The sequence below is a fragment of the Purpureocillium takamizusanense genome, chromosome 2 (assembly GCF_022605165.1).
Source record: "Purpureocillium takamizusanense chromosome 2, complete sequence".
Classification (NCBI taxonomy): domain Eukaryota; kingdom Fungi; phylum Ascomycota; class Sordariomycetes; order Hypocreales; family Ophiocordycipitaceae; genus Purpureocillium; species Purpureocillium takamizusanense.
This window is the reverse complement of record NC_063069.1, coordinates 1550157-1573338: the sequence shown is the minus strand read 5'-3', so window position 1 is coordinate 1573338 and position 23182 is coordinate 1550157. Positions and strand designations below refer to the sequence as shown.

Below are 23182 nucleotides of genomic sequence, written 5' to 3'. Positions count from 1 at the left end.
CAAGTTGGATTGACAAGGGCACGGATGGAGCAACCCCGAGCGATTCCACATTTTCAGGAACCCGACAGTTGCGAGACCATTCGCTCCCCTGAACACCACCCCTTGGGTCACCGGACTACGTATTCGAAGCGACAGTCTACCACGCGCTAGATATGCAGACTTCTGCATGCACGTTGATGAGTTGGGTGTCGCTCGGCGGCTTCTCCGGCTGGTAGTGCTTGCGCGCCTGCTTGCTGTCCGTCCACGCAAAGCAAAGCTTGTCTGGGAGCGCCACGCCGGCCGAGCTACTTGGAGACCACCGACCCGACATCATGGTCGCCGTGCAAATGCGTCCACTTCGCGGCGTGTGGCGACTATCCATGGTAGTGCTTTGCGAATCCGATGGCTGCTGGCCCGGCATGTGACGTGCATTCGCTACAGGACGACGCAGGGGGAAGGGGGGTTGGTCAGCAGCAACTCGACCGCTCACTTGATGCCTCCTTCGAATCGCCCACGGGTCCGCACGGTGACTTTTTGCGTCGCTAGCCGGGCGTGGATGAGAGATGCTCGTCTCACACCCAGCGTGCTGTTGACTTGCTTGAGCGCAAATGCCCCCCGATGCGTCGTTGCGCGGTTGTGGAGTGGCTCACCACCCTTATGCCCACCGCGTGCTACGATTTAGGGACGGTAGCGGAACCGAAAGTGGATAATTAGCCACATGTAGCGGTAGGTGGTAGGTAGTAGTAGTAGTGGTACTAATAGGAGGCTACCAAGGGCGTGCAAACAAGTTCAGCCGATGATGGCTCGCGGCGTAGACAGAACTTTGCGCTGCGTTTTACGGGGCATTGGGCAATGGTCAGCCACCATCAGCGGTGAGATTGGAATCACATCATGCATGCACCACGTGTCGGGCAGCCCATTGCCATCAACTATTTGCCACGTGCTCATCCAAGAATTTGAATCGTGTTCAAGGCGTTGCTAAGGAGCTGACGATAGTTGGTGCGGCGAATACTTGTAGGGAGTAGCCAATTTCAAAGAAGGTAATTCCCTCAAAACGTCCTCGAACCTCCGTCGAGACCCCCCCTCCCTTTTTCCCATCGCGCTCTCTCACATCCTGCAAGACATCTTCCACCTAATAAGTCGCCCCTTCCCCAGCCCCGTTTAAAGGGGTCGGAGGAGTAAAAGGGGGCGTGGACCACGGGTTAGCACCCTCGTGGCGGTATGGGCCCCAGATCGTTCGGCGTCCGGCTCTGCTCTGTCACTTCAGGGGGATGGGTTGCTCTCCGTACGCGTGGAGCTTGTTGCGCACAAACGGGCCCGGGTTGCCGATGCTCGACACAATGCCCGTGGTGGAGCCGCCGCCGAGGAGGACGCAGAAGATGCCCTTGATTGCGAGGCCGTTGAGGGCGGCGGGCGTCCAGTCGAATGGCGAGCCGCGGACGAAGATATCTCTTATCGTCTTGCCCATGAAGGGGTAGGGGACGGGGAACTCGAAGTCGAGGATCTTGGGGTTGATGTTGTTGATGTTGGAGCCAATGGCCGCGTCGCCCAACAGGTAGCTGCCGCCCGTACCCCAGTTCTGGGGGTCGAAGTCGTCGTCGACAGCGTCATGGACGCTGGGGGTGCGGCTCGCGGGTATCTGCCACGCCATAATGGGCCTGACGAGGGCCTCGCCGAGGGCACCGCAGAAGTCGAAGAAGCGCGGCCACTCGTTTGGTCCGTAGCAATAGCTGTTGACATAGGCGCGTTGAGTGAAGTCGTCGGCCTCGTAGCGGTCCACGGCCAGGAAGTCGGGCGCTGCGTCGCCGTCGAAGACACCCAGCGACGTGACGTAGTCGGCCGTCACCTTGGCGTTGGCGGCGGGCTCGTCCCCAGACCCGTACACCCAGACGGCGGAGCCGACGCCCCAGAGGTTGACCTGCCAGCCAAAGGTGACTTCCGGCGCGACGGTTCTGGTGAGCCAGTTGACGGCCTGGACGTAGCCGCTGACGTCTTCAGTGATACCCTCCGGAATCTCGGCCGAGATTTTGCGGAAGTCGAGGGCTGTCTGCAAAGGCTCGCGTACAGGCATGGCGTAGTCGCCGCTAATATTCTCCTGCTGACACGCGCCGAGGAAGTCTGGGTTCACGACGTAGCCCGCCGGCACGGGGTGGTCCGCATCTATGCTGTCCTTGGCGATGGTCAACGACAGGATGTAGTTGCCGAAGCTGTTGGCAAGAGCCGTAGTGTTGGCGAGTTGCTTCCTGATGTCTCCCAAGGAAAGATTGCACGTGTAGGAAATCATGACGGGCAGCACGGGGTTGCCGTCGCCCAGAGCAGCCTCAATCTGCCGCGCCAGGGCAATGGTCCGCCTGGTAGCCTGGTCGTCGGGGAGGTTGGTGCCTGGGTCACCGGCACCGTCGACCCCTGCGTACTTGAAGATGGAGGAAGCCCTCGCAGCCACAAAATCGTCTTGGTTGCCAGGGGTCAGATCGCTGCAGCCTCCGAAGCTGAGGAACTCGGGGAAGCCGGACACCAGCATGTTGGCGCCCTTGGTGATCGTCAAGTTGAGGGTTGTGCTGCCGTCCTTAGCAACTTCGAGCGAAGACGGCACGTGTACAAAATAGACGAAGCCACCCTGCAAGAAGCTGGGCGCGGTGACTTGGTAATTGCCAGGGGCCACCGGTACATCGAAACCGGTTGAGCCGGCCTGGGCCTCGATCGTCTGAGTATAAATCGCATTTGGGGAATCAAGGCGCACCGAGATGGTTGATGGAAGCGATACGTCCGTCGTTACGTCAATAGGGAGATCCACAAAGCCGGTAGTATCTATCGGTTCTCTTGTCACGTTCTCTTCGTCGAAGGTGACCTGGAACAGTTTGCTCGCCAGCTCGAGCGTTTGAGCGGGGAACGAATATTTGACATTGTTGAGTACGATGGGGTCGACCTCAACGACCGCCTCGCCCGACGGCGGCAGTCGACGCAAGGGAGTCGTTGTGTTGACTGAGCTGGTCAAGTCGGCGAGTGCGCTGCCGCCGCCGCTTTCTTTGACTGTAATGTGTAGTTTCTCCTTGGCAAGCTCGAAGATGTCGCCGACAATCACGTTGATAGCGCTGTACTTGGAGACTTCGCCGTACGTGACCTGCAACTCTGTGGACTCGCCCATCGCGATGGTGACGGTGGTGGGATCGATGTAGGCAGTCGCCACAGTCGTTTCGTCCTCGGTGGCAAGGTCTGAGACGGTGACGGAATAACTGCCGTAGTGAATCTTCTCCTCCGCTGTCGCGCCTGGAAGCACCTTTACGGTCTCGACCAGTTGGCCTTGGGTAAATATAACCTTTTGCTCAACCGATGACAGGGCAGGATCCGGAGCCTCAGCGGCATTGACATTGACGGTACCAGTGGTGTCGGGCAGGGCGTCGGCTGCAAATGCGAAGGAAGAGGTCCAACTGTCCGGATCTCCGGTCAGGTCACCATTGATGCCCCAGTTGAAGGTGTCGCTGGTAGTAAAAGTGAAGCCGCCTGAGATGTTCAGCTTAACAGTGATTATGAAGACGTCCGTGTTGATTTGCGTGCTCTTGATCTCAGGTTTTATCTCCACCCAAGGTGTCGTGCTGCCCCAGAAGTCAGTGTCCTTGACGGGAGCAGGCGAGCGGAACTCGACGCCTAGGAACTGTTTGATGGCGATGGCAGAGCTGTCCTCACGGTGGAGGTTGGTCACAATCAATTGGCCATAGTTTACATTAGCCCCGGGGGCAATGCTGGCGGTGTAGAGAATGGGCGAGTCGACACGAGCCGTCCCTTTCTTCGCTCGCGTCTGCATCATGATCAATTGGACGATGTGGCTTTGGGAGGTAGACTTTGCTGATCCGAATCTCAAGTCTCGTTGCTGTGACGTAGCAAAGGCATTAGTGACGATCCATACACCTGAACAACGCGTTGTCGTACCTTCGTTGAGCGAAGAGCAAAGGCAACAGGTCGATAGTTACAACGCGGTAAACTGATATGGTAGGATAATCTCCTGGATGATGAAGAGTAGAGAGAGCATCACTCATCGAGGGAGAAGGGTCAGCCTTATATAGGCGTTCTGAGAGAGAGTCGCAACCTGTCACTGTGAGCAGTGTGCACTCGGCCCATCCCACAGCAAGGTATGCCCATGGAAGTACGTGTCGATCCAAGCCATCTTCGTACCACAGCTGGGCGATTTGGCCGTTGGGTGACAGAGGTGTTGACGCCACTTTCCTCGTGAGAAAGAGTCCTTGCGCTTGCAAATCGTCATGGTACCGAGCGGGACATGCATCACCCGCTGTCTCAATGGAACTCCGAGCAGCACCCAATAGCAGTGGCCTGGGCCGACGTGATTACTGGATTTGACTTGGTATGCAGCCTCGGGGGAGCTGAAGATGTATCCATAGCCACGTATACTTCTACTTTGTAGTGAAGTTGTGTTGGGCTGGTAGCAGAAACGCAACTGTTGCCGCTCAAAACAGGCCCGAGTGCGGAGAGGTCGCCATCTCAAGCGCCCGCGTTGCACAGCATACGTGACGATGTGGCCTCGAGCGCAAACCGGGTCGTGGCGAATCTTGAAGAACATGGCGAGGCATGCGCTGGCTATCTGCAGCAGGATACCGCACAACGAATGCATGAGTTGTTCGAGCTCGATGCACGAACTAGCCGTGCATGAAGAGAAGGCGGAGACGATAAGCAAAGTCGGACGGTGAGCCGGGCGTACGCGGGCTTGTTGCATGTTGCGTGACGAAGCATAGTTACCGAAGGGGTCTCCTCTCACGAGAGGGGTTCATGTCGTATCCGGTGACTGTCTTGGAGCAGACAAGCGCGTTGAGGCTGGCTGGGGCAGCTGGATGCGGGAAGTCGCTAGCCAGCCACTGGTGGAGGATCAGGGGGGAGGTGATGAAGTTGGAAGAGCCATCATATCAGAGCACCGACAGACATCTCTCCCGTAACGGGGAGACCCGAGACGAGGTCTCAATATCCCGGTTATGGGAGGAGGCAGCCGGTGCAGCGCACAAAACTCATGGAGCGGCGGCGCCATTGTCTCGGGGAGAGGACGACAACATAGGTAAGGGCAAGTGGTGACGAGTCCCTTTGAATCTCAGTACGTAATGTCTAGTTAGAAGCGTATAGGCGCAGGTTCCACGGCATCGATCGAGGCCATCGAGGTTCGTGGTGGACCAGAGTTGATGCCTAGACAATGGTTCGTTCGCGGGCTGTATTGTCGCGCAGGCGCAGCTGAGATGTCCGGTTTGGGGCGCGGCAGCGGCAGAGTTGTAGCTGAGGTGCTTCATGCTCCGTTCCACCCATGCAACGACGAACGGGAGGTGGGGTGGCGGGTGGGGTGTCACCGGTCATCGAGCCTCCGTAGTTGCAAGGCGGCGGCGGCGAAACGGGATCTTTGGCTCATCCAATGGCGACCAATGTGCATCTTGAGCCAGCGCTGGGTGTGCTCGGCAGTCATTACTGGAGGTGTGGCGCGCATCTCAATGCCGAGACGAGGACTGTAGACTGTACGTATCGTATCGTATCGTATCTCGTCGTCGGTCGGCTGATGGCGTTGTGGGCACACCACTCGGAGGAGCTCCAAGGTCGGCGACGGCATGGGGTCCGACTCTAACTGCATGTGGCGACTAAAGCTCATATGGGGTCCACTGCTGTCGAGCCGCTGCGCTGCTCTTCCAATACAGAACATGTACCTCCAACAAACATCGACGAGCCCGCCACCATCGACAGTCCTGCGTTGGGTGTTGCGTCCTGCCGCTATTCTGTTGTGTCGGCGTGCATCCGCCGTGTGTCTGGGGCGATTTCAAAGGGCCTCGATGCATGGCGGCACAGGCGCCATATCAATATCAACGGGCAAGGGCAGCCGCTGGCCACAATGACTGTTGTTGTTGTTCTTGTTGTTGGCGGGCGGCGGTGCCTGACGGACGGCGCGAGGTTGCTTGGTGTTGGCCGTGCCGTGGGGACGAGTCCGCGGGCACCGCCAATTTTTTTGTCTCCACTAATCGCGGCTGCCCAGGCGTCGGCTTCCTGGAAAAAGTTTCCCCCACCATCAACTCTGCATCCGGCCGCATCCCAATCGACTCTTGGTATTTCTTCCTCCTCCTCCTCCACCTTCCCTCCCTTTCTTTCCTTGAGCCGCATCATCGCAACGCCTTTGATACCCGGCTCGTGCGCGCAATTCTCCATTCTGTCCGCACCGCCATACCCGCCCGACATTATGTCTGAAATCACACACCCCACCATCAAGGGTGAGTCCGTCCTTTCAGTCCAGCTTGGGACCCCGCGCTTGCGGGGGGGTGGCCGCTGCCCCTCTACAAATTATCACATTGTCGTCGCGCGTTTTGCTTTGGCGACGTCACATGGCTTCATGGCCTCATCTGAGACGTGTCTTCGGCACGCTCCCGTGGTGGTCGATGTGATGCGTCGGAATGCATGAAACGACCACGAACGGCCTGCTTGCGGGTCAATGGCATCGTGGGCAGCAGGCAGGCCCCCGCCGTGCCCCGCGCCCGAGCCTGTGTTGCGCGAGCAGCAATATCCCGTGCAGCCCGCCATCGCCTCTACGCCCGCAGTCCAAGCTCGAGGTCGTCACTGACGCAAGATGCAGATGGCTGGTTTCGAGAGATCTCGGACATGTGGCCTGGTAAGAACCCCCGCCAATGCTCGCACTCACGCCTGGCCCGCTACTGATTACCCGCGCACAGGCCAGGCCATGACCCTCAAGGTCGACAAGGTCCTCCACCACGAGAAGAGCAAGTACCAGGACGTCCTCGTCTTCAAGTCCACCGACTATGGCACCGTTCTCGTCCTCGACAACGTCATCCAGTGCACCGAGCGCGACGAGTTCTCCTACCAGGAGATGATTGCCCACCTCGCCCTCAACTCGCACCCCAACCCTAAGAAGGTTCTCGTCATTGGCGGCGGTGACGGAGGCGTCCTCCGCGAGGTGGTCAAGCACGACTGCGTTGAGGAAGCCACCCTCTGCGATATTGACGAGGCCGTCATTCGCCTCTCCAAGCAGTACCTCCCAAACATGGCCGAGGGCCTCACCCACCCCAAGAGCACCGTCCACATCGGCGACGGCTTCAAGTTCCTCGACGACTACAAGAACAGCTTTGACGTCATCATCACCGATTCATCCGACCCCGAGGGCCCTGCCGAGTCCCTTTTCAAGAAGCCTTACTTCCAGCTTCTCCACGACGCCCTCCGTGAGGGCGGCGTCATCTCCACCCAAGGTTGTATGTCTCGATTTTTCTTGAGGAAAGTAGTGGGGTCCCTAGGAACGGCAGCGTGTGGGAACCTGGGCTGGGCGGAAAAGCCGTCGGCCTCCTGGTTGTCAACGGGTATTCCCCTCTCTCATGGGAGATACCCCTCGTATCCTAGGGACTGCCCGAGGCTAGTGCTGCTTTCCCGACAGCCCTGCTTCCGGTAGTCCCGTGTTGCATCCGAGCTCCCGACGTGCCGTCTGCTGTCGCGGCGGCTTCCGTCGCCGTCTCGGCTCTTGACCCGGCGCTTCTTGGTCTTTTGCTGCGCATGCGTCCTAGCGAACCCCCTGATGAACTCTGCGCTGACCCTTTTTTTTTTAACCAACAGCCGAAAACCAGTGGCTCCACCTGCCCCTCATCACCCAGCTCAAGAAGGACTGCAAGGAGATCTTCCCTGTCGCCGAGTACGCCTACACCACCATTCCCACCTACCCCTCGGGCCAGATCGGCTTCATGGTCTGCTGCAAAGACCCCAACCGCAACGTCCGCGTGCCCGTGCGCCAGTGGACCCCCGAGGAGGAGGAGAAGAAGTGCCGATACTACAACGCTGAGATTCACAAGGCCAGCTTCATCCTTCCCACCTTTGCCAAGAAAGCTCTGCAATAGGAGACGGGCCGGTTGGCGGGAGCCCTTTTATCTACAAGGCAGGTCTGGAAATGGTTGGGGAATGAAGACGGACACCTATCCGCGCGAAAGGGGCTTTCGTATGGATGGCATGATGGGCAAAGAATAGAAAAAGTGAATGACGACTTCATATGCCTCAACTTGACATGCCTCTTGAAGACATATACCAGCGCTGATGACCGTACTTGAGGTTTATCAAAATTTACCAGTCTAGATGGTGCAAATGGTACTACAGGTTCTGCCTAAGCAGAATCTAAAACCAATGTTTTACTCTCGCTGGGGTTCCGACCCACCAGAGTACGGTGCCCCCGAGCCTTTCCTCCTTTACAGTATCGCGTGGCTGGGATATTATGGTTGAGGCTCTTCAAACTGTATCTTGCCTTTGCTGATGTCCGGATAAACATCAAATCGCCGTTGTGTGTTGAGGGGAATATTCTTCCGCGCCTCGGTTATGGCATCGCCGATAAGCTCCGCCTCGATGATGGTCTCCTTCTCGTCGGCCTCGGCTAGAACCCCAGCCATAGGGTCGACGATCATGCTATGGCCCCAGGCGTGGTAGGTAGCAGACATGTCCCGGGCGGGACTACACATGGCGACGTATATTTGGTTGTCTACCGCGCGGGCGCGGGCGAGGAGCTTCCAGTGGAGGTCGCCCGTGGTAAGGTTGAAGGCGCCCGGGTAGATGAGGGCAAAGGCGCCGTTACGGGCGGCGATAGTAGCGAGCTCGGGAAAGCGGACGTCGTAGCAGATAGCGACGGCGATAGTGCCGTACTCGGGGAGGCGGACTAGGGCGACCCGATTACCGGCGCTTAGGACCTCGGACTCGCGAAAGGTGATCTTGCCGGGGATGTCGATATCGAAGAGGTGGACCTTACGGAAGGTATCGAGTAGGGCGCCGTCGGGCCCGAAGACGAGGCTCGTGTTATAGAGCTTGCCGGACGCAGCGGGGTCGCGCTCAGGGATAGAGCCGCCGATAAGGTAAACGGCGTTATCAGCGGCCATGGCGGCGAGGGCGTGGAACGACGGCGCGGCGTCCGCGGGCGGCGGCGAGGGCAGCAGCGTCTCGGCGTACTCGTGGAAGAACCCGGTGCCGTAGGGCGAGTTGAAGCACTCGGGCAGGACGACGATGCGGGCGCCAGCGCCGGCGGCGGCGGCGACCTGCTCGGCGGCGTGACGCAGGTTGGCGGCCTTGTCGGCGCCCGAGGCGAGCTGGATGCAGGCGAGCTTGACGGGCTGCTTGAGCACCGGCGGCGCGGGCGCGGGCGGGGAAGTCGATGCGTCGGTGGCCATGGCGCGGGCGGAGAAGGGTGGACGGGACAGCGGAGCGAGGGGGCGGAGATGGTGCGCGGTGGTGTCGCGGCCGGTGTGTCGAGTGGCTACCGATGCTGCTGCTGCTGCAGCGGCGGCAAACGGTCGGCAGGAGAGACGAGGAGACGATGATGACAGGGACAGGAGTGACAACGAGTGGCGATGGATTGACGGCGACGGGCGCATGGCGCGTCTTGTGTGGGCGGGCGGGATGCGGATGATGTTAAGGATATAATATGTGCCCGTGAGGAGGGTGAGCGACGGGATGAGGCTGTGGCTGCGGGGGAGTCGCGGGCAGACGGGGGTCCGATGCCGAGCCGGTAGTGGTGGAGGAGCTAGAGCTGCGATAGCGGAGAGCCGCCACACGGCAGGCACCGGAGGCCTGTAGGACTACGGCCGGTGGGGCGGTCGGGAGTTGATCGCCGCTACTTAATGCAGCCGCTGGTTTTCCCGAACTCTGGGGCGCGGTTCAGCACTGGAGGCCGGGCAGACGTGGGAGCTCAGCATTGAGCAGAGGTGGGACGACTCATGAACCCCGGTTTCTTATTCCGCCGAATGACACGAGGAGAGGCGCCCTACACGGCCGAACCGATCCCGGCAATACATTACGTACAGTATTATGGGCATGTCTTAAAAGCACCAGAGCTGAGGAGGTACGAAGTAGTTTTTTCCCTTGTAACTTTAACTTACCGGCTTGTTGGCCCGGTGCTGTAGCGGCGCGCACGCACCCATCTAAATGTCGGGGTGGCCGCGCTGGCTTGGGTAACCGTATCCAGGCCAGGGTCCGGCACAGATAGAGTCTCGCAGTGTACTACGCATGAGCGTTCGCGACTCCACCAGGACATGGAAACCTGAGTCATATCGGTTCATTTGGTGTTGTACGGGGCGCGGGAAGTGGCGCATCTGCGACGTGCAAGATCGAGACAGATCGAGCTGAGCTGCTAAATCCGACTGACGTTTGGAGGTATACTCCTCCGGCCGGACCATGTCCTCCACCTGCTAGGTCAACACCTACGATGTTGCTAGGCCCAAAGCCGCACATCGTCCAAGCTTCTCCCCGGCGACAGTCTGGTACCCGAGAAAGAGAGGAAAGGTGGAAATTTTTGATCACCGCGCTGGCGGATGCCCGGGCATGCGTATGGGAGCCCTCGTCACCTCCAAGTTAGAAACGAGCACCTCTCTAGAGTATAGGGTTGGGACAGAAACGAACCTCGCTGCTCGCGATAGACATCATACCGTTAGGCACCCCCCGTTCCTCGGCGAATGGTCAGCCACTTACAGTGAGTGTATGAAGCGCCCACGCTGCTTGTCCCCAAGCCACGGTCGGTGGGATTTACCAGGGCCGGGCCGACCCGTTTGAGGGGGTGAACAAGTCGCCGTGCCAAGTTCGTCCGAGTCAAACTGATCCAATGGAATGGCTGGCCCTCCGAGCGTGTCCCAACTGACTGACTGGGATGAGATGAGACCGGGGCCAGTCATATACCGTGCGGTGACATGTGGAATCCACCTCGGTGTCGCGGCAAACGAAACATGCAGGACAGGTGAGCGTTCTCATCAAGTAGGTGTACATGTATACATAAGAGGCACCCGCGTCATGTTGCGCGGGCCACGTTCGATCCTCGGTCAAAATCTCCTTGCAGAGTCTTAGTCAAGGTCACTCGGCGGATAGATGTGTGGGCTTCGACCGGGAAGTACATGGCAGAGACAGCGAGGTAGGCATGGGTATAATAAGGGGGGGAGGCGCCATGTTCCTACATAGCGTTTCCATTGCGACGCTCTCCCATCTCGAGTCCCCATACTTAGAACTCTGATTCCAAAAAAAAAAAAAAAAAAAGAACATTGCTGCGGTCAGCCTCTCACGACGATCATGGCCTCTCATGTACGAGTCTCGCAGCCTGTCGGGAGCCATTTAGACGACGAGCTCCCAAGAAAGACTGAGTGGGATTCGGGGCTCGTCCCGGGTGTCGGCCACATGGACGTAAGGGCCGGCGAAGCTACCGATGTCTATGACCTAACCCGTTTTTCACACGTCGATGAGAAGAACGTTTTGAGAAAGGTGACTCATCACACCTGGGCAAATACCATCTCCCCCGGGCCAGCTAACAACGCCTCGTCATAGATGGATGTTCGACTTATCCCAATGCTGGCTTTGCTGTATCTCCTTTCCTTTCTTGATAGTATGCCCTACTTCCGGAGTCGATGAGAGGCATCCAAGTCCTGACGAGCGGCATCAAGGGGCCAGCATTAGCAACGCCAAGATCGAAGGGTTGCGGGAAGACCTCGGTATGACTGACGACCAGTACAACTGGTGCCTGACCGCCTTCTTCTTCCCGTATTCCGCCTTTGAGGTCCCCAGCAATCTCCTCCTAAAACGATTTCGGCCGAGTCGTTGGCTGCCGTTCATCATGGTCTGTTGGGGAGTAGTAGTCACTTTGACGGGATTGGTGCAAAACTACCCCGGCTTGCTGATTGCTAGAGTATTTCTCGGTGTAACAGAGGCTGGACTGTTCCCAGGAGTCACCGTAAGTTGCCTTGAAGCCCGGACCCTTTGATACAGGAGTCGTTGTTACGTGGCAGCAACGTAGCACCATTCCAGGCCACTGATGGCATGTCGTTGCGCCCTTAGTACTACCTAACCATGTGGTATTGTCGACACGAGATGCAGCTGCGCCAGGCCATGTTTCTCTCCGCTTCGTCTTTCGCTGGGGCTTTTGGCGGGCTCCTGGCCTTCGGAATCGTCAAGATGGATGGCATTGGCGGCCTCGAGGGTTGGAGATGGATCTTCATCGTCGAGGGTATCGTGACCGTCGCCGTCGCCGTGCTCGCTTGCTTCTGCCTCTACGACTTTCCAGAGACGGCCAAGTTCCTAACGGAGGAGGAGCGCGCTTTTGTCGTGCACCGGCTGAGGTATCAAGGCCAAACGACCACGAGCACCCAAGACGGCGTGGTGCCAATGGCTGTGTCGCAGGCTGAGGAGTTCAAGTGCGATTATATCTGGCAGGCGTTCAAGGACTGGCATGTCTGGATCAGCATCCTCATGGGCTGGGGTGTAAGTGCCGAGCTGCCAGGCGCCGACAACTTTACTGACATGTACTCTGGTCAGCTAACGTGTCCGCTGTTCGGCTTGAGCCTGTTCCTCCCAACCATCATCAGGGCGCTTGGGTACACTTCCAGCAAGGCGCAGCTGATGACGGTGCCCATATACACCATGGGAGCCATACTTAGCCTCGTCAGCGCCCGATGTTCCGACAGAGTTGGCAAGCGGAGCCCGTTTTTACTAGGATGCATGACCGTGATGGTCCTCGGCTTCTCCATGTATGCCGTGCCATTCATTAGGGCTTTGAGCCGCCAGCACTGTTTGCTGTCAGTTGGCTAACGGTCGAGTCAAGGTGCATTGCCTCGGGCGACCCAAAGGTTGTCTACGGAGGCGTCTTCATCGCGACCTGTGGCGTGCATTCTGCGTCCCCAGGCTCCATCTCCTGGATGTCCAACAACCTCGCGGGCGGGTACAAGCGTAGCGTCGGCATGGCGATTTATCTCGCAGGTGCCAACCTTGGGGGTGTAAGTAGTCTACATACCGATGTGCATGTTCCCGCCAGCTAACATTTCGCGTAGGTCGTGGCGTCTAACCTTTACAGGGCAAAGGACGGCCCCAGATACGTTATGGGCCACGGGATAGCGGTGGGGTTCGAGATACTGGGTATGGTTGCTGTCGTGATTCTCATAATGGGCTACCACGCGAGCAATCGGCGACGCGAGCGGCTGCTGGCCGAAGGAGCAGCAGCACGGTTTACGCCGGAGGAGCTATCTGCCCAGGGCGACAAGGCGGTCACGTTCCGATACATGTTATAATGAGCATGTTCGCTGGTGGAGCGCGCGACGTGATGTGATGTCGACCCGTGGAGTAAGTCGTGTCGTGGCGAGCCCATCGCATGTGATGGCTCGCGACGACATGACGGTTGCTGAGGCTCTGCAAGCGGCCGGATTTGAAACAATATCTGCCGTAGGAGGGGACTGCCATATCGCACGATTCGTTGCGTCGAGTCGAACATTGGAGGCTTGACAAGATAGATGAGGTAATTGTCAACTTGGCACTTTTGAAGGTGGGATCTGGGGGCAGGTGTGAGGGAGGCGGTCGTGCCTGCCACAGAGCCAGAATACCACAGTACCACCGCATGCTGAGGGAACAGGGTAAGGTAAGGTACTTACTCCCTTGATAGGTAATTCAGTTGAAGTATCACGAGGTACGTATACTACTACAGTATAGGTATACGTAGGTAAGGAGTACGAAGCACCTTGTGAATTTATTTGCCCAGAGCAGATTGATGTAGAGGAAACAAGTTAGTACTGATCATCCTCGAGTCCATTCCGTGCCCCATGCATACAAATGCAGAATTAGGTACATACGCAGTCCGATGCAGCGAACCCAAGGCAGCTACGTGGAGCAGCTGCCGCAGACTCCTTCCCAGTTAGCGAAGAAGCGACTGCGCTGCTTCGGACAGTGGGGGGCTTTGCACCGACTTCCTAACTGGGCCAGCGCTTCCGTCAGCGCTCCCTTGCCCTTGCAGGCGACGGACACGGAGCTTCCATTATTTTAGCGTCCTTCTGCCACCACCTCACCACCCACCGCGGCCTATCTTAGTCGATCCTCCAGCGAGCCCGCCTCGTCGTCAGCCCAGACGCACGCCGCGCCTCCATTTGGACGCCCACCTCCCGCCTCGCTGGCTTCTTCTCTCGCCATCCGCACCCCCCGATCAAACGTGTCTTCATCGCGCTACGCGCCCGCAAGCAATGACCCGCGTGTCCATATATTCCTCGGCCCTGGTGGCATTTATTGCCGGTACGTCTCCCGTCTCCCGCCCGATGACCGATGACGTCGTCGCCGACCAGGCTGCGTCACGGCCCGCGCCTGTCACGATGTCGCCCATTTGTGTCTTGGCGTGCGCGCGCAGGGGCCGGGAGGTACACGTTAAAATGGAGAAGACCTCAGGCTGACAAGTGCTCTCGCTCGACAGCCACGGGGATGATCATCGCCTCCATCGTCACCCCCAACTGGGTGACGTACTCCGTCACAACGCCCAAAGGCGAGCGCTTCGAGAAACATATTGGCCTGCACAAGAGCTGCTCCAGCCTCGACTCGCCCCCCTGCCGCGCCTTTCCCCCCGCAGAGCTCTGTCAGGATGGCGAGCGGTACTTTTGCTCCATGTGGCGAACCATCGGCTTCATGGCGTCGCTTGCGACCATCCTGTGTCTCGCCTGCCTCGTAACGTTTGGCGTCATCATGCGAGGCGGCAAGTACAAGCGCGAGACGGGCTGGCCGATCGTGAGCGGCATCCTAGCTTTGGTCGCAATCGTAGAATTCGTCATTATCTCCATCGTGGTGCGTATCGCCGCAGCGGGATCCGTGATTGAGAGCTACTGCTAACCATCAACCGCAGGCGTACCTGTTCGATAACGACGACCAGTTTACCATTCCCGGATGGAGTCTCGACTACTCGTGGTATCTGAGCACCTTTAGCGCCGCCATCTCCCTGCTTTCCGCCGCAGGTCTGGCCGTCTCGGCCTATCTGCTGCCGCCTGAAGAGGGCTACGAGTTCTTGGAGGATCCCCTCGATGCCTGAGCACGGAGCGGGCCTCCGGCTGTGCGTGTTTGTTTCTCCTTTGTTGCCGATTGTGAATCACATTTAATTAATAGGCAGCACGAGAATCGTGCGGCGGTATAAAGGGTATAGCGTTAGGCAGCGGCTTCTTCAGGCGTTCGAGTTCGTCCCAGGTTGACGAGACAAAAAGCTGGGCTGCATGGACCTGGTGTCATGCAAGGGTAGCACCCGAGTTAATGTTGACATCACTTTAACCAACGTAAATATGATTGCTTCGCGGGCCAAGTGACTGACATGGCGGAATGACACCCTGGGTAGCACTGGATGCCGACATTGAAGCTGCTCTGATTAGGCTGGAGGCGGGGCCATGTCATGCCGAACCTCCACCCCGCCTTGACGGCGGCGCCTCCCGTGAACTTCAACCTCTTGTCCCACTCTTTGCTCTCTATTGATCGCCAACCATACACAGCAAGGAACCACGCCTTGATGTCCGGCTTGCTCGCATCGAGACTTCAACCCCGGAACTCGCAACTTCCTGACCTTCTTTCCTTCCTGAACTCCAAGGACCTGGACGGGCAGCGCAACCGCCCCATATGGCCGGCCTGACGCCTGAGCAGCTCGCCAGCTTCGACCGGGACGGCTACCTCATCGTGCCCGGCGCGCTGCGGCCCGACACGGTGGTGGGGCTCCTCGCCGAGACCCGCCGGCTGTTGTCGTCCTTCTCCCTGGCCGACCATCCGCTGACGCGCTTCTCGACGGGCGAGAAGAGCGACCACGTCGGCGACGACTACTTCCTCACCTCGGGCGACAAGGTGCGCTTCTTCTTCGAGGAGGACGCCTTTGACGACGCGGGCAACTTGACCAAGGACAAGGAGCGCGCGGTGAACAAGATCGGGCATGCGCTACACACGCTGAGCCCGCCGTTCAAGGCGCTGCTCCTCCCCGATGATGATGATGACGATCAGCGGGAGCAGGCACAGCAGCAGCAGCAGCAAGTGAGCCCCGCGGCGGTGGCGCGCTCGCTGGGATTCCGGGACCCGCGCTGCCTGCAGAGCATGGTCATCTGCAAACAGCCCGAGATTGGGGGCGCCGTGCCGCCGCACCAGGACTCGACCTTTTTGTACACGGACCCGCCCTCGGCCGTGGGCTTCTGGTACGCCCTCGAGGACGCGACGCTCGAGAACGGCTGCCTGAGCTTCCTCCCCGGGTCCCACCGCTGGGCCCCCGTGGAGAAGCGTCTCGTGCGCAGGTCGCCCGCCGGCAGCAGCAGCGGTGGCGCGGGCGGCACGGAGATGGTGGACAATGACGGGCCGCGGTTCCCCTCCTCTCGCGAAGAGGAGGAGAGGACGAAGCCGGACGGCGTGGTGGGAGGCGACGACGCAGCGGCCTATGTGCCTGGCGAGGTCAAGGCGGGGGACCTGGTGCTCATCCACGGCAACTTGCTGCACAAGAGCGAGAGGAACACCAGCCAAAAGGGGAGGATAATCTACACGTTCCACATCATCGAGTGGGAGGGCACCCGTTACGACAAGAGGAACTGGCTGCAGCCCCCTGCAGAAGGGTTCACAAGACTGTACGCCTGAGAAGTGGTGGGCGGCGCCACGCAAACATGTATGAAAGAGGCAAGGCCGATGAACCGCCAGGATAGCAGTATCGGCGGTGGCGGGAGGGCGTTCTTCAAGCGACGCGTGTCTATATCTAAGCTAGTGTCTATACAAAGTTGACTTTGGCCAGCCCCGCCGGGGTGCTTTGGCCTACATGAAACCGGGGTATCTAGATCCGACTCTTGACAAGCCGCGAAATGGTACAGTCTATGCCATCCAGCTATTGTGCCTCACAAACGTCCACATCGTGTACACAGCGCTGCCGTCCAGGTCTTACTCGTCGTCATCACTCTCCTCGTCATTGGAATCCGAATCCGACTCAGACTCGTCCTCAGAAGACGAAGAGGAGGAGCTGCTCGACGAGTCATATCCATCAACAGACTTAGCATCCGCCGACTCCTCCTCCTCCTCGTCAGACTCATCCGAGGAGCTGTCGCTGCTTGTGTCCGAGTCCGCGTCCGAGTCCGAGTCAGAACTGCTGCTGTCGTCCACGTTGACACGCAGTTTCCGCCGGCGCTTGCCGGTGCCGTCGTTGAGCCTCAGCCTCTTGTCAGTCCCGGAGCCCCTGGCTGTGTTGGTGTCGCTGGTGGCTATCGTCTCCGAGGACTGGGTCGTACGGCTGTCATCCGTCTGCTCGCCGTCCGACAGCTCATCGATGATCATTTCGGCGCGCATGCGCTTCACCACACGGCGGATTACCACGTCTGGATCGTCGGCCGAAGCAACGTAGTCCGTTTCGTTGAACACCTTCCGCTTCTGACCACCTAGTGAAGTCTGCAAAAGATCGTTGAGCAGCTTCTCGTAGCTGATTTGCTTGGCCTCAACGTCCGAAGTTCCCGCTGGGAACGCAGACGCACGTTCCGCAGCGTCCTTTGTCCTTATTTCCATGGCAGTCTCGCGCAGTCTCGTTCTGACGAATCCCTTCAAGTCCCTAATGTACTCATAAAACGCGCCAATATCAGCGGGGGGAATGCCGTCGGAGTCGAATGCGTGCTTAATGAGAGCACTTTGGTGATTCTTGTTGAACTTCCAGCTATCGCGTGACGTCTTCCACTGCTGCAGGTACTGGAGGGCGGGTGCGAGGTCCACGGCGGGAGCAGGCTTCTGCTTCTTTGCGGGGCCCTTGCTCTTCTTAGGCTGATGAGGCTGTTTCTGTTTGGATGTGGTGTCGCCGGTGGTGGTTGGAGGGTTTCCGTTCTTTGTCGGAGTGTCTCCAAACGAAACAGACTTGGTCTTCTTCCTGTTGGGCTCGGCGTTTCCATCGTTGGACTCCGTGCGAGGCTTTTTAACATCCAGAGAGGGCTCGAAGCCCGGCGGGGCGTCGAGTTTTCGTTTGTTTGAGTGACTCTTGTGCTGGGTTATGCTTGGGTGCCCAACTGCCGGGGTGCCGCCCGGAGCGGGCTCGGGTGCAGCAGTAGGCCCCTTGAGCTTTAGGCCCAATCGTTTCCAAGCTGGCACGCGCTGTGACGCCGTGGCCTCGGTGGACGACATCATGTTGGGCTCGATCGGGCAGTCTTCTAGTCGAAAATTTCCTGTGGCAGTTGAGGCGAGGGTGAGGAATGGACGCTGTGCGCCGCCCTGGCCGTTGGCTGAGTCGTCCTCAGATCACGTCGCAAGCAGGTCAAGATCTGCAGTGTCTGCTCCGTGTGCTGCAGCGAAGCCCTGCTCTGGTCGAGATGCACTGTCCAGTCGGGGGCGCCTCACTTCTCTCGTCGTGCAGCGATTGAAGTCGTGGGTTGTTGCGAGTTGTTCTGGCATCAAAGTCTGGCCCAGGGAGCTTTTTTTTCGCCCTTGGACGGGGCCTCCCGCTTTTAGTGAAGACGTCGGGGACAGGGATGCCCCACGTAAGTAGGTCCCGGCTTGCTATCGTGCTTGCACGCTTGCTTGATTTGACACTCTCAATCTAGATGGTTCGCACGGATCCTCTGTCGCAGGATGACGGCCGTCGCGTTCGCCTCAAGGCGTCTGGGTGAGAGGAATGACGCCAGCGATGTCTGGATGGAGCGACCAGTGCCGCGTGAGGAGAAGCCAAAGATCAGATTGGGCATCAATCCCCGTGCGGGAGTGGGTAAACAGATGCACGACCTTTTTCTGGCGGGCACAAGCTTGGCTACGTTTTGAGACCCGCCCGTCCAGACTGGCAGACAGACGGACAGCCGATTTGGCGGGTCGATGTTTATGCCTCAGGCCGAAACAACCCAGACGAGGCAGAGAATCAGCCTTTCCACCGTCCGCCAATGAGGTCCGACCCGCACAGGCTGCTCCAGGCAAGCTCCAGCTAACGTAACGCGTCCCTGTCGTCAAGCTCCATCTCATCGCCATCCGCTCGACGCCCAAGCAACAACACTCCTCTCGCCAACACAGCCAAGAGCTCGCATCGAAAGCTTCAGAAACTCTTCGATTTAGACTGCCCTGATCAGGGCCACCCATCTTCCACAATGTCTGGTGCGTTGAACACACATTAGGCTGAAGTTTGACGTCAGCCTCGGACTGGTGGCTAACGGGGGTCCTATCGCAGCGAGCGCATACGACCGACACATTACCATCTTTGCCGACAATGGCCGCCTCTATCAAGTCGGTGCGTCAAGTCCCACATCCGGTACCAGCTATTCATGAATGCCGAGCCGCTGGCCCCGTACCCAAGGATTGCAACCGTTGAGTAGCGACTTACCATTCGGACAGAGTATGCTTTCAAGGCCATCACAGCGGCAAACATCATGTCGGTAGGCGTGAGGGGAAAGGATTGCGCTGTTGTCCTTTCCCAAAAGAAGGTGCCGGTAGGTTTTGACCCAGTCAGACTGGTGTGTGTTGACCGGCAGCTGACGCGGCGCCCAACAGGACAAGCTCATCGACCCAGCGTCCGTCTCCCACATCTTCCAGATCTCCCCCTCCGTCGGTTGCGTCATCACAGGATCGATTGCCGATGCCAGGGCGTTTGCGCAACGAGCCCAAGGCGAGGCCGCCGAGTTCCGATACAAGTTTGGCTATGAGATGCCCGCCGACGTCCTGGCGAAGCGATTGGCCAACATCAGCCAAGTCTACACGCAACGGGTAAGTCGGTGGATAGACGTGCCGCCGAAGCCGAGGTTCTGACACTTTCAAGGCGTACATGCGGCCATATGGCGTGGCTACGACCATCATTGCCCTCGACTCCGAATTCGGTCCGCAGCTATTCAAGTGCGATCCTGCCGGCTACTACATCGGTTACAAGGGTACCGCGGCCGGCCCAAAGCAGCAAGAGGCTCTGAATCATCTCGAGAAGAAACTGCGCAACAAGGAACACGCCGAGGGCAGCTGGGAGGAGGTTGTTGAGTTGGCAATCACGACCTTGAGCACGGTCCTGAGCATGGACTTCAAGAAGGGAGAGATTGAGATCGGCATCGTTGGAGGCCCGCGCAAGGACGGCAAGGAGGGGACCGACCCGTCATTCCGCATGCTCACCGAGGAGGAGATTGACGACAGATTACAAGCCATTGCCGAGAAGGACTGAGGCTTCACCTGGCGTCGTGGGTGACGAAGCGTTTGGAAGTGCGACGTGGCGGGAGAGTCGCACCTCGTGTTCTAGTAGCCAAAGACATGTGCAATAGAGCCTAGCTGATGCCCAAGTGTGTTGATGCGTGAGACTAAGGGAGTCGGGGCCGCGTGGGTTTCGACGTCACAGCCCCCTTGAAGAGACAGCTCAGCGGCTTCCAGACATGGTACCTTTTCGACAGGACGCTTTTAATGTCTTTTTTCTGCTCGCTTACAAATTCCGAGATACTTGTGATTGTGTTGTTGGACTGGGTGTTCACGGCCAAGAGCGAATAGGCGAGCTCAGGCGGTTGTTGCACAGCTGCGCGGATAAACACGCCAGCCGCGAACCCCACTGTCATGGGCCTAACGTCACTCCCAACACCTTGGGCCGCCAACCAGCGGAGCTACCTTTGGCATAAAATAGCCGGGGCATCGCATCCTCCCGAACTTCATCGCCAACAACCCACGCCTCGCCGGATCCCAGACGTGAGTGGCCTCACGCCACCGGGGAATCCGCCGTCGCCATGTCTGTCATTCTGTGCACAGGTATTGACCGACCTTCACCTCATCTGCGCGAGCGACGCACCGCCTCGTTCTGAGTCTGAGCTGACACGGCACCCAGCGGGCTACGATCACACCATCAGGTTCGCGCTTCCGCCCCCTGTGGTCTCGACGGCGTGGCCCCCGCGCTAACGCGGCGATGCAGGTTCTGGGAGGCGCTCTCGGGAATATGCTCTCGCACGATCCAGCACCCGGACTCGCAGGTCAACCGCCTGTGCATCTCGCCAGACAAGCGATATCTCGCCGCGGCGGGCCACCACACCGTCAAGCTCTACGACATCAAGTCGACGAACCCGAACCCGCTCCTGACCTTTGAGGGCCACACGGGCAATATCACGGGCGTCGCGTTCCATTGCGAGGGCAAGTGGATGGTGACGAGCTCCGAGGACGGCACCGTCAAGATCTGGGAGACGCGCACGGGCTCGATTCAGCGCAGCTACAACCACGCCTACCCGGTGAATGATGTCGTGATCCACCCGAATCAGGGCGAAATCATCAGCTGCGACCGGTCCGGCAGCGTGCGCATCTGGGACTTGGCGGAGAATACGTGTGCACACGACCTTCAACCCGAGGAAGACGTTCCTGTGTCGAGCGTGACCGTGGCGAGCGATGGCACGCTCCTCTGCGCCGCAACTACCACTGTATGAAAGACTACCGCGAGCCGCGTGGCAGATCGAAGCAACGAACTGACTGCGACCAGGGAAACGTGTTTGTGTGGACGCTGCGGCAGACACTCGTGGGCACCGAGATCTTGCCGGTGACGCACTTTAACGCGCACAAAGAGTACATTACGAGGATTCTCCTATCGCCCGATGTGAAGAAGCTGGCGACGTGTAGCGCGGATCACACGGCCAAGATCTGGGAGGTCAAGGACGCGAAGCCGCGGCCCGGCCCGGAGCAGGAGCCAAAGCCGTTCCCGCTCGAGGCGACGCTGACGGGCCATCAGCGATGGGTCTGGGACTGCGCCTTCAGCGCCGATTCTGCATACCTGGTGACGGCCTGCTCGGACCACTACGCCCGCCTGTGGGAGGTACACAGCCAACAGATCATCCGCCAGTACAACGGCCACCACCGCGGGGCGGTTTGCGTGGCGCTGAACGACTACTCGGAGACGAGATGATAGCATCATGGAGGGGCGTTAATGGTCACAGACGGGGGAGTGACACTCGGATTAATACCTGCAGGTGGGACCCTCGGACTTCCTTGACTGCTCTCCTTATCGAAGGTTGCACACGGCAGCTGAGACGTTTGTGATACCAGGACGGGCAAATGCCCGATTGAAGCGCCGGGTTGATGTTAGGGCGGGTGTACTTATATCGGGCCACGCCCCGCCAAGGCGCTCGGAGTTGAAGGACTGTCGCACGGGTATCTGCTCTAGGGACAATGAAAACGTTGCTACTTTTTCCTACTCTTGCAGGCGTGATGGGCCGTTGACAGCTTTGCCCTGAGGACGTGGCTGACAAGGTGACAGGCCAGTCAACGCCAAAGCAAGGGATGCCACCGGTAGGGCTGGCTGAAGCTAAGGTTTCCGAGCGGCGGGCAACAGCCGACGGGCTGGATGTCGAGAGGCGGGCTGGCGCGTGTCGCTGTCATGTTGCCACGCGAGGTGGAGGGGTATGGGGAGGGAAGAAAAGGGACCCGGGGGGGTGTATCGCCTTTTATCGTATGGAAGCTGTTCCGTTGGCATCCGATGGTTCCTGGATGTCTTGCTTGCATCTGGTGAGGCTCGGTTTGGCTTGGGCTTCAGCTGCGGATGCCTGTATAAGTGCCTTGCAGCGGCGATGCCAGAGACAGACCGTTGTTTGGCGTGATACAAAGCTCGGGCTGGACAATACGTATGTGTACTACTAGGTGACTCATTTTGATCCTCCGAGGGTGGAAGGGGGAGCCCAGCACCGAGGATGAGACGGGAAGCGAGTCGATGATGGTCGTCTTGTCAACGTTCGAGGCCGCCGGGCGGGCCGCAGTGTCTCAGGTTCCCATTATAGGACGGGGGAGGGAGGTTCAGGGTTGGGGAGAAGTTCCCGCTGCAGATGAGGGGCTGACTACCCGCCAAGCAAGCGCCTTGCCTCTTCATGTGGTAGTGGTGAGTTGTCTTTGTGATGGCGAGCAGATGGAGGGAGGGGAGGGCAAGACGAGACCCGCGAACCGATGATGTTGTAGGGCGGCCAACGGCGCGCTGCGGGTGACCTTCGCCCACTTTGGGGTGGAGTTGCGTAGTATTTCGGTCCTTGCCTCCATGGACGGGGGGTTTGCGATGCCGTTCAACCATGAGGGTAAATGGATGGACGACCATTGACGTCCATCAATCAATCAATCAATCAATCAATGGCCTGCGCTCCTGTCCGGCAAGGGGCTGCCTCCCTCCCGCCCAATGGGGTCCATTCCACGGCGTCGGGACTCCCGTCGAGTGGATCGTTCCCCCGGAGGCTGCAGCACGACCCCTGTCCAGCGCGGCTCAGCCCTGTCTGGGTGCGCCACAGCCCCGGGAACCATTGGGGATTTTTGATGTTTTTTTACTATTTTTATTTTTATTTTATCGGGCTTTTTTTTGGGGGGGGTCCCCTCCCACTCTTCTTCGATTCACTGCACCTGCAATGCACTGCAATGCGCCACTCGCGAATCTCGGACGATGGTGGCGGTCGACTTGGGGGAGACTCGCCCGAGAGACAGAGACACGCACGCACACAATGAGACAGTGAGACACCCGACGGAGATGGGGCTGAAGTGG

General features: G+C 58.8%; 11 protein-coding genes across 13 annotated transcripts; 7 read left to right on the top strand and 4 right to left on the bottom strand.

The window, feature by feature from the left end:
• Window positions 1-1237: 1237 nt before the first annotated feature.
• Window positions 1238-3784, bottom strand: JDV02_002299 (uncharacterized protein; the record flags this gene model as incomplete). Its single annotated transcript, XM_047983310.1, has 1 exon — window positions 1238-3784. One exon carries the CDS (start codon window positions 3782-3784, stop codon window positions 1238-1240), a length of 2547 nt encoding a protein of 848 aa, XP_047839280.1.
• A 1533-nt stretch (window positions 3785-5317) lies between these two features.
• Window positions 5318-5665, bottom strand: JDV02_002298 (uncharacterized protein; the record flags this gene model as incomplete). The annotated part of the gene is made up of 1 exon (XM_047983309.1): window positions 5318-5665. The coding sequence occupies one exon, from the start codon at window positions 5663-5665 to the stop codon at window positions 5318-5320; it is 348 nt and encodes a 115-aa protein (XP_047839279.1).
• Window positions 5666-5669: 4 nt separating this feature from the next.
• SPE3 (Spermidine synthase) lies at window positions 5670-8221 on the top strand. Of its 2 annotated transcripts, XM_047983307.1 has the most exons (4): window positions 5670-6224; window positions 6584-6619; window positions 6681-7211; window positions 7570-8171. In XM_047983307.1, the coding sequence occupies exons 1-4, from the start codon at window positions 5852-5854 to the stop codon at window positions 7845-7847; spliced, it is 1218 nt and encodes a 405-aa protein (XP_047839277.1). In that variant the 5' UTR covers window positions 5670-5851; the 3' UTR covers window positions 7848-8171. The 2 variants fall into 2 exon arrangements, with proteins under 2 accessions (XP_047839277.1, XP_047839278.1); XM_047983308.1 differs by having other exon boundaries at window positions 6681-8221.
• On the bottom strand, window positions 7964-9497 carry NIT3_1 (Omega-amidase). The gene has a single exon (XM_047983306.1). The coding sequence runs from the start codon at window positions 9357-9359 to the stop codon at window positions 8214-8216; it is 1146 nt and encodes a 381-aa protein (XP_047839276.1). The 5' UTR covers window positions 9360-9497; the 3' UTR covers window positions 7964-8213.
• A 1799-nt stretch (window positions 9498-11296) lies between these two features.
• On the top strand, window positions 11297-11725 carry JDV02_002295 (uncharacterized protein; the record flags this gene model as incomplete). Its single annotated transcript, XM_047983305.1, has 1 exon — window positions 11297-11725. The coding sequence occupies one exon, from the start codon at window positions 11297-11299 to the stop codon at window positions 11723-11725; it is 429 nt and encodes a 142-aa protein (XP_047839275.1).
• A 107-nt stretch (window positions 11726-11832) lies between these two features.
• JDV02_002294 (uncharacterized protein) lies at window positions 11833-13025 on the top strand (the record flags this gene model as incomplete). The annotated part of the gene is made up of 3 exons (XM_047983304.1): window positions 11833-12488; window positions 12563-12734; window positions 12789-13025. The coding sequence occupies 3 exons, from the start codon at window positions 11833-11835 to the stop codon at window positions 13023-13025; spliced, it is 1065 nt and encodes a 354-aa protein (XP_047839274.1).
• A 770-nt stretch (window positions 13026-13795) lies between these two features.
• Window positions 13796-15037, top strand: JDV02_002293 (uncharacterized protein). The gene is made up of 3 exons (XM_047983303.1): window positions 13796-14013; window positions 14189-14553; window positions 14612-15037. Exons 1-3 carry the CDS (start codon window positions 13965-13967, stop codon window positions 14792-14794), a joined length of 597 nt encoding a protein of 198 aa, XP_047839273.1. The 5' UTR covers window positions 13796-13964; the 3' UTR covers window positions 14795-15037.
• A 164-nt stretch (window positions 15038-15201) lies between these two features.
• JDV02_002292 (uncharacterized protein) lies at window positions 15202-16534 on the top strand. Its single transcript, XM_047983302.1, has one exon. The coding sequence runs from the start codon at window positions 15367-15369 to the stop codon at window positions 16354-16356; it is 990 nt and encodes a 329-aa protein (XP_047839272.1). The 5' UTR covers window positions 15202-15366; the 3' UTR covers window positions 16357-16534.
• On the bottom strand, window positions 16442-18460 carry JDV02_002291 (uncharacterized protein). The gene has a single exon (XM_047983301.1). The coding sequence runs from the start codon at window positions 17869-17871 to the stop codon at window positions 16651-16653; it is 1221 nt and encodes a 406-aa protein (XP_047839271.1). The 5' UTR covers window positions 17872-18460; the 3' UTR covers window positions 16442-16650.
• Window positions 18461-18666: 206 nt separating this feature from the next.
• Window positions 18667-20063, top strand: SCL1 (Proteasome endopeptidase complex). The gene is made up of 5 exons (XM_047983300.1): window positions 18667-18822; window positions 18896-18955; window positions 19060-19154; window positions 19216-19428; window positions 19481-20063. Exons 1-5 carry the CDS (start codon window positions 18816-18818, stop codon window positions 19865-19867), a joined length of 762 nt encoding a protein of 253 aa, XP_047839270.1. The 5' UTR covers window positions 18667-18815; the 3' UTR covers window positions 19868-20063.
• A 221-nt stretch (window positions 20064-20284) lies between these two features.
• Window positions 20285-22445, top strand: LST8 (TOR complex subunit lst8). Of its 2 annotated transcripts, XM_047983298.1 has the most exons (4): window positions 20285-20436; window positions 20513-20534; window positions 20597-21092; window positions 21152-22445. In XM_047983298.1, the coding sequence occupies exons 1-4, from the start codon at window positions 20415-20417 to the stop codon at window positions 21569-21571; spliced, it is 960 nt and encodes a 319-aa protein (XP_047839268.1). In that variant the 5' UTR covers window positions 20285-20414; the 3' UTR covers window positions 21572-22445. The 2 variants fall into 2 exon arrangements, with proteins under 2 accessions (XP_047839268.1, XP_047839269.1); XM_047983299.1 differs by having other exon boundaries at window positions 20285-21092; window positions 21152-22064.
• Window positions 22446-23182: the final 737 nt, after the last annotated feature.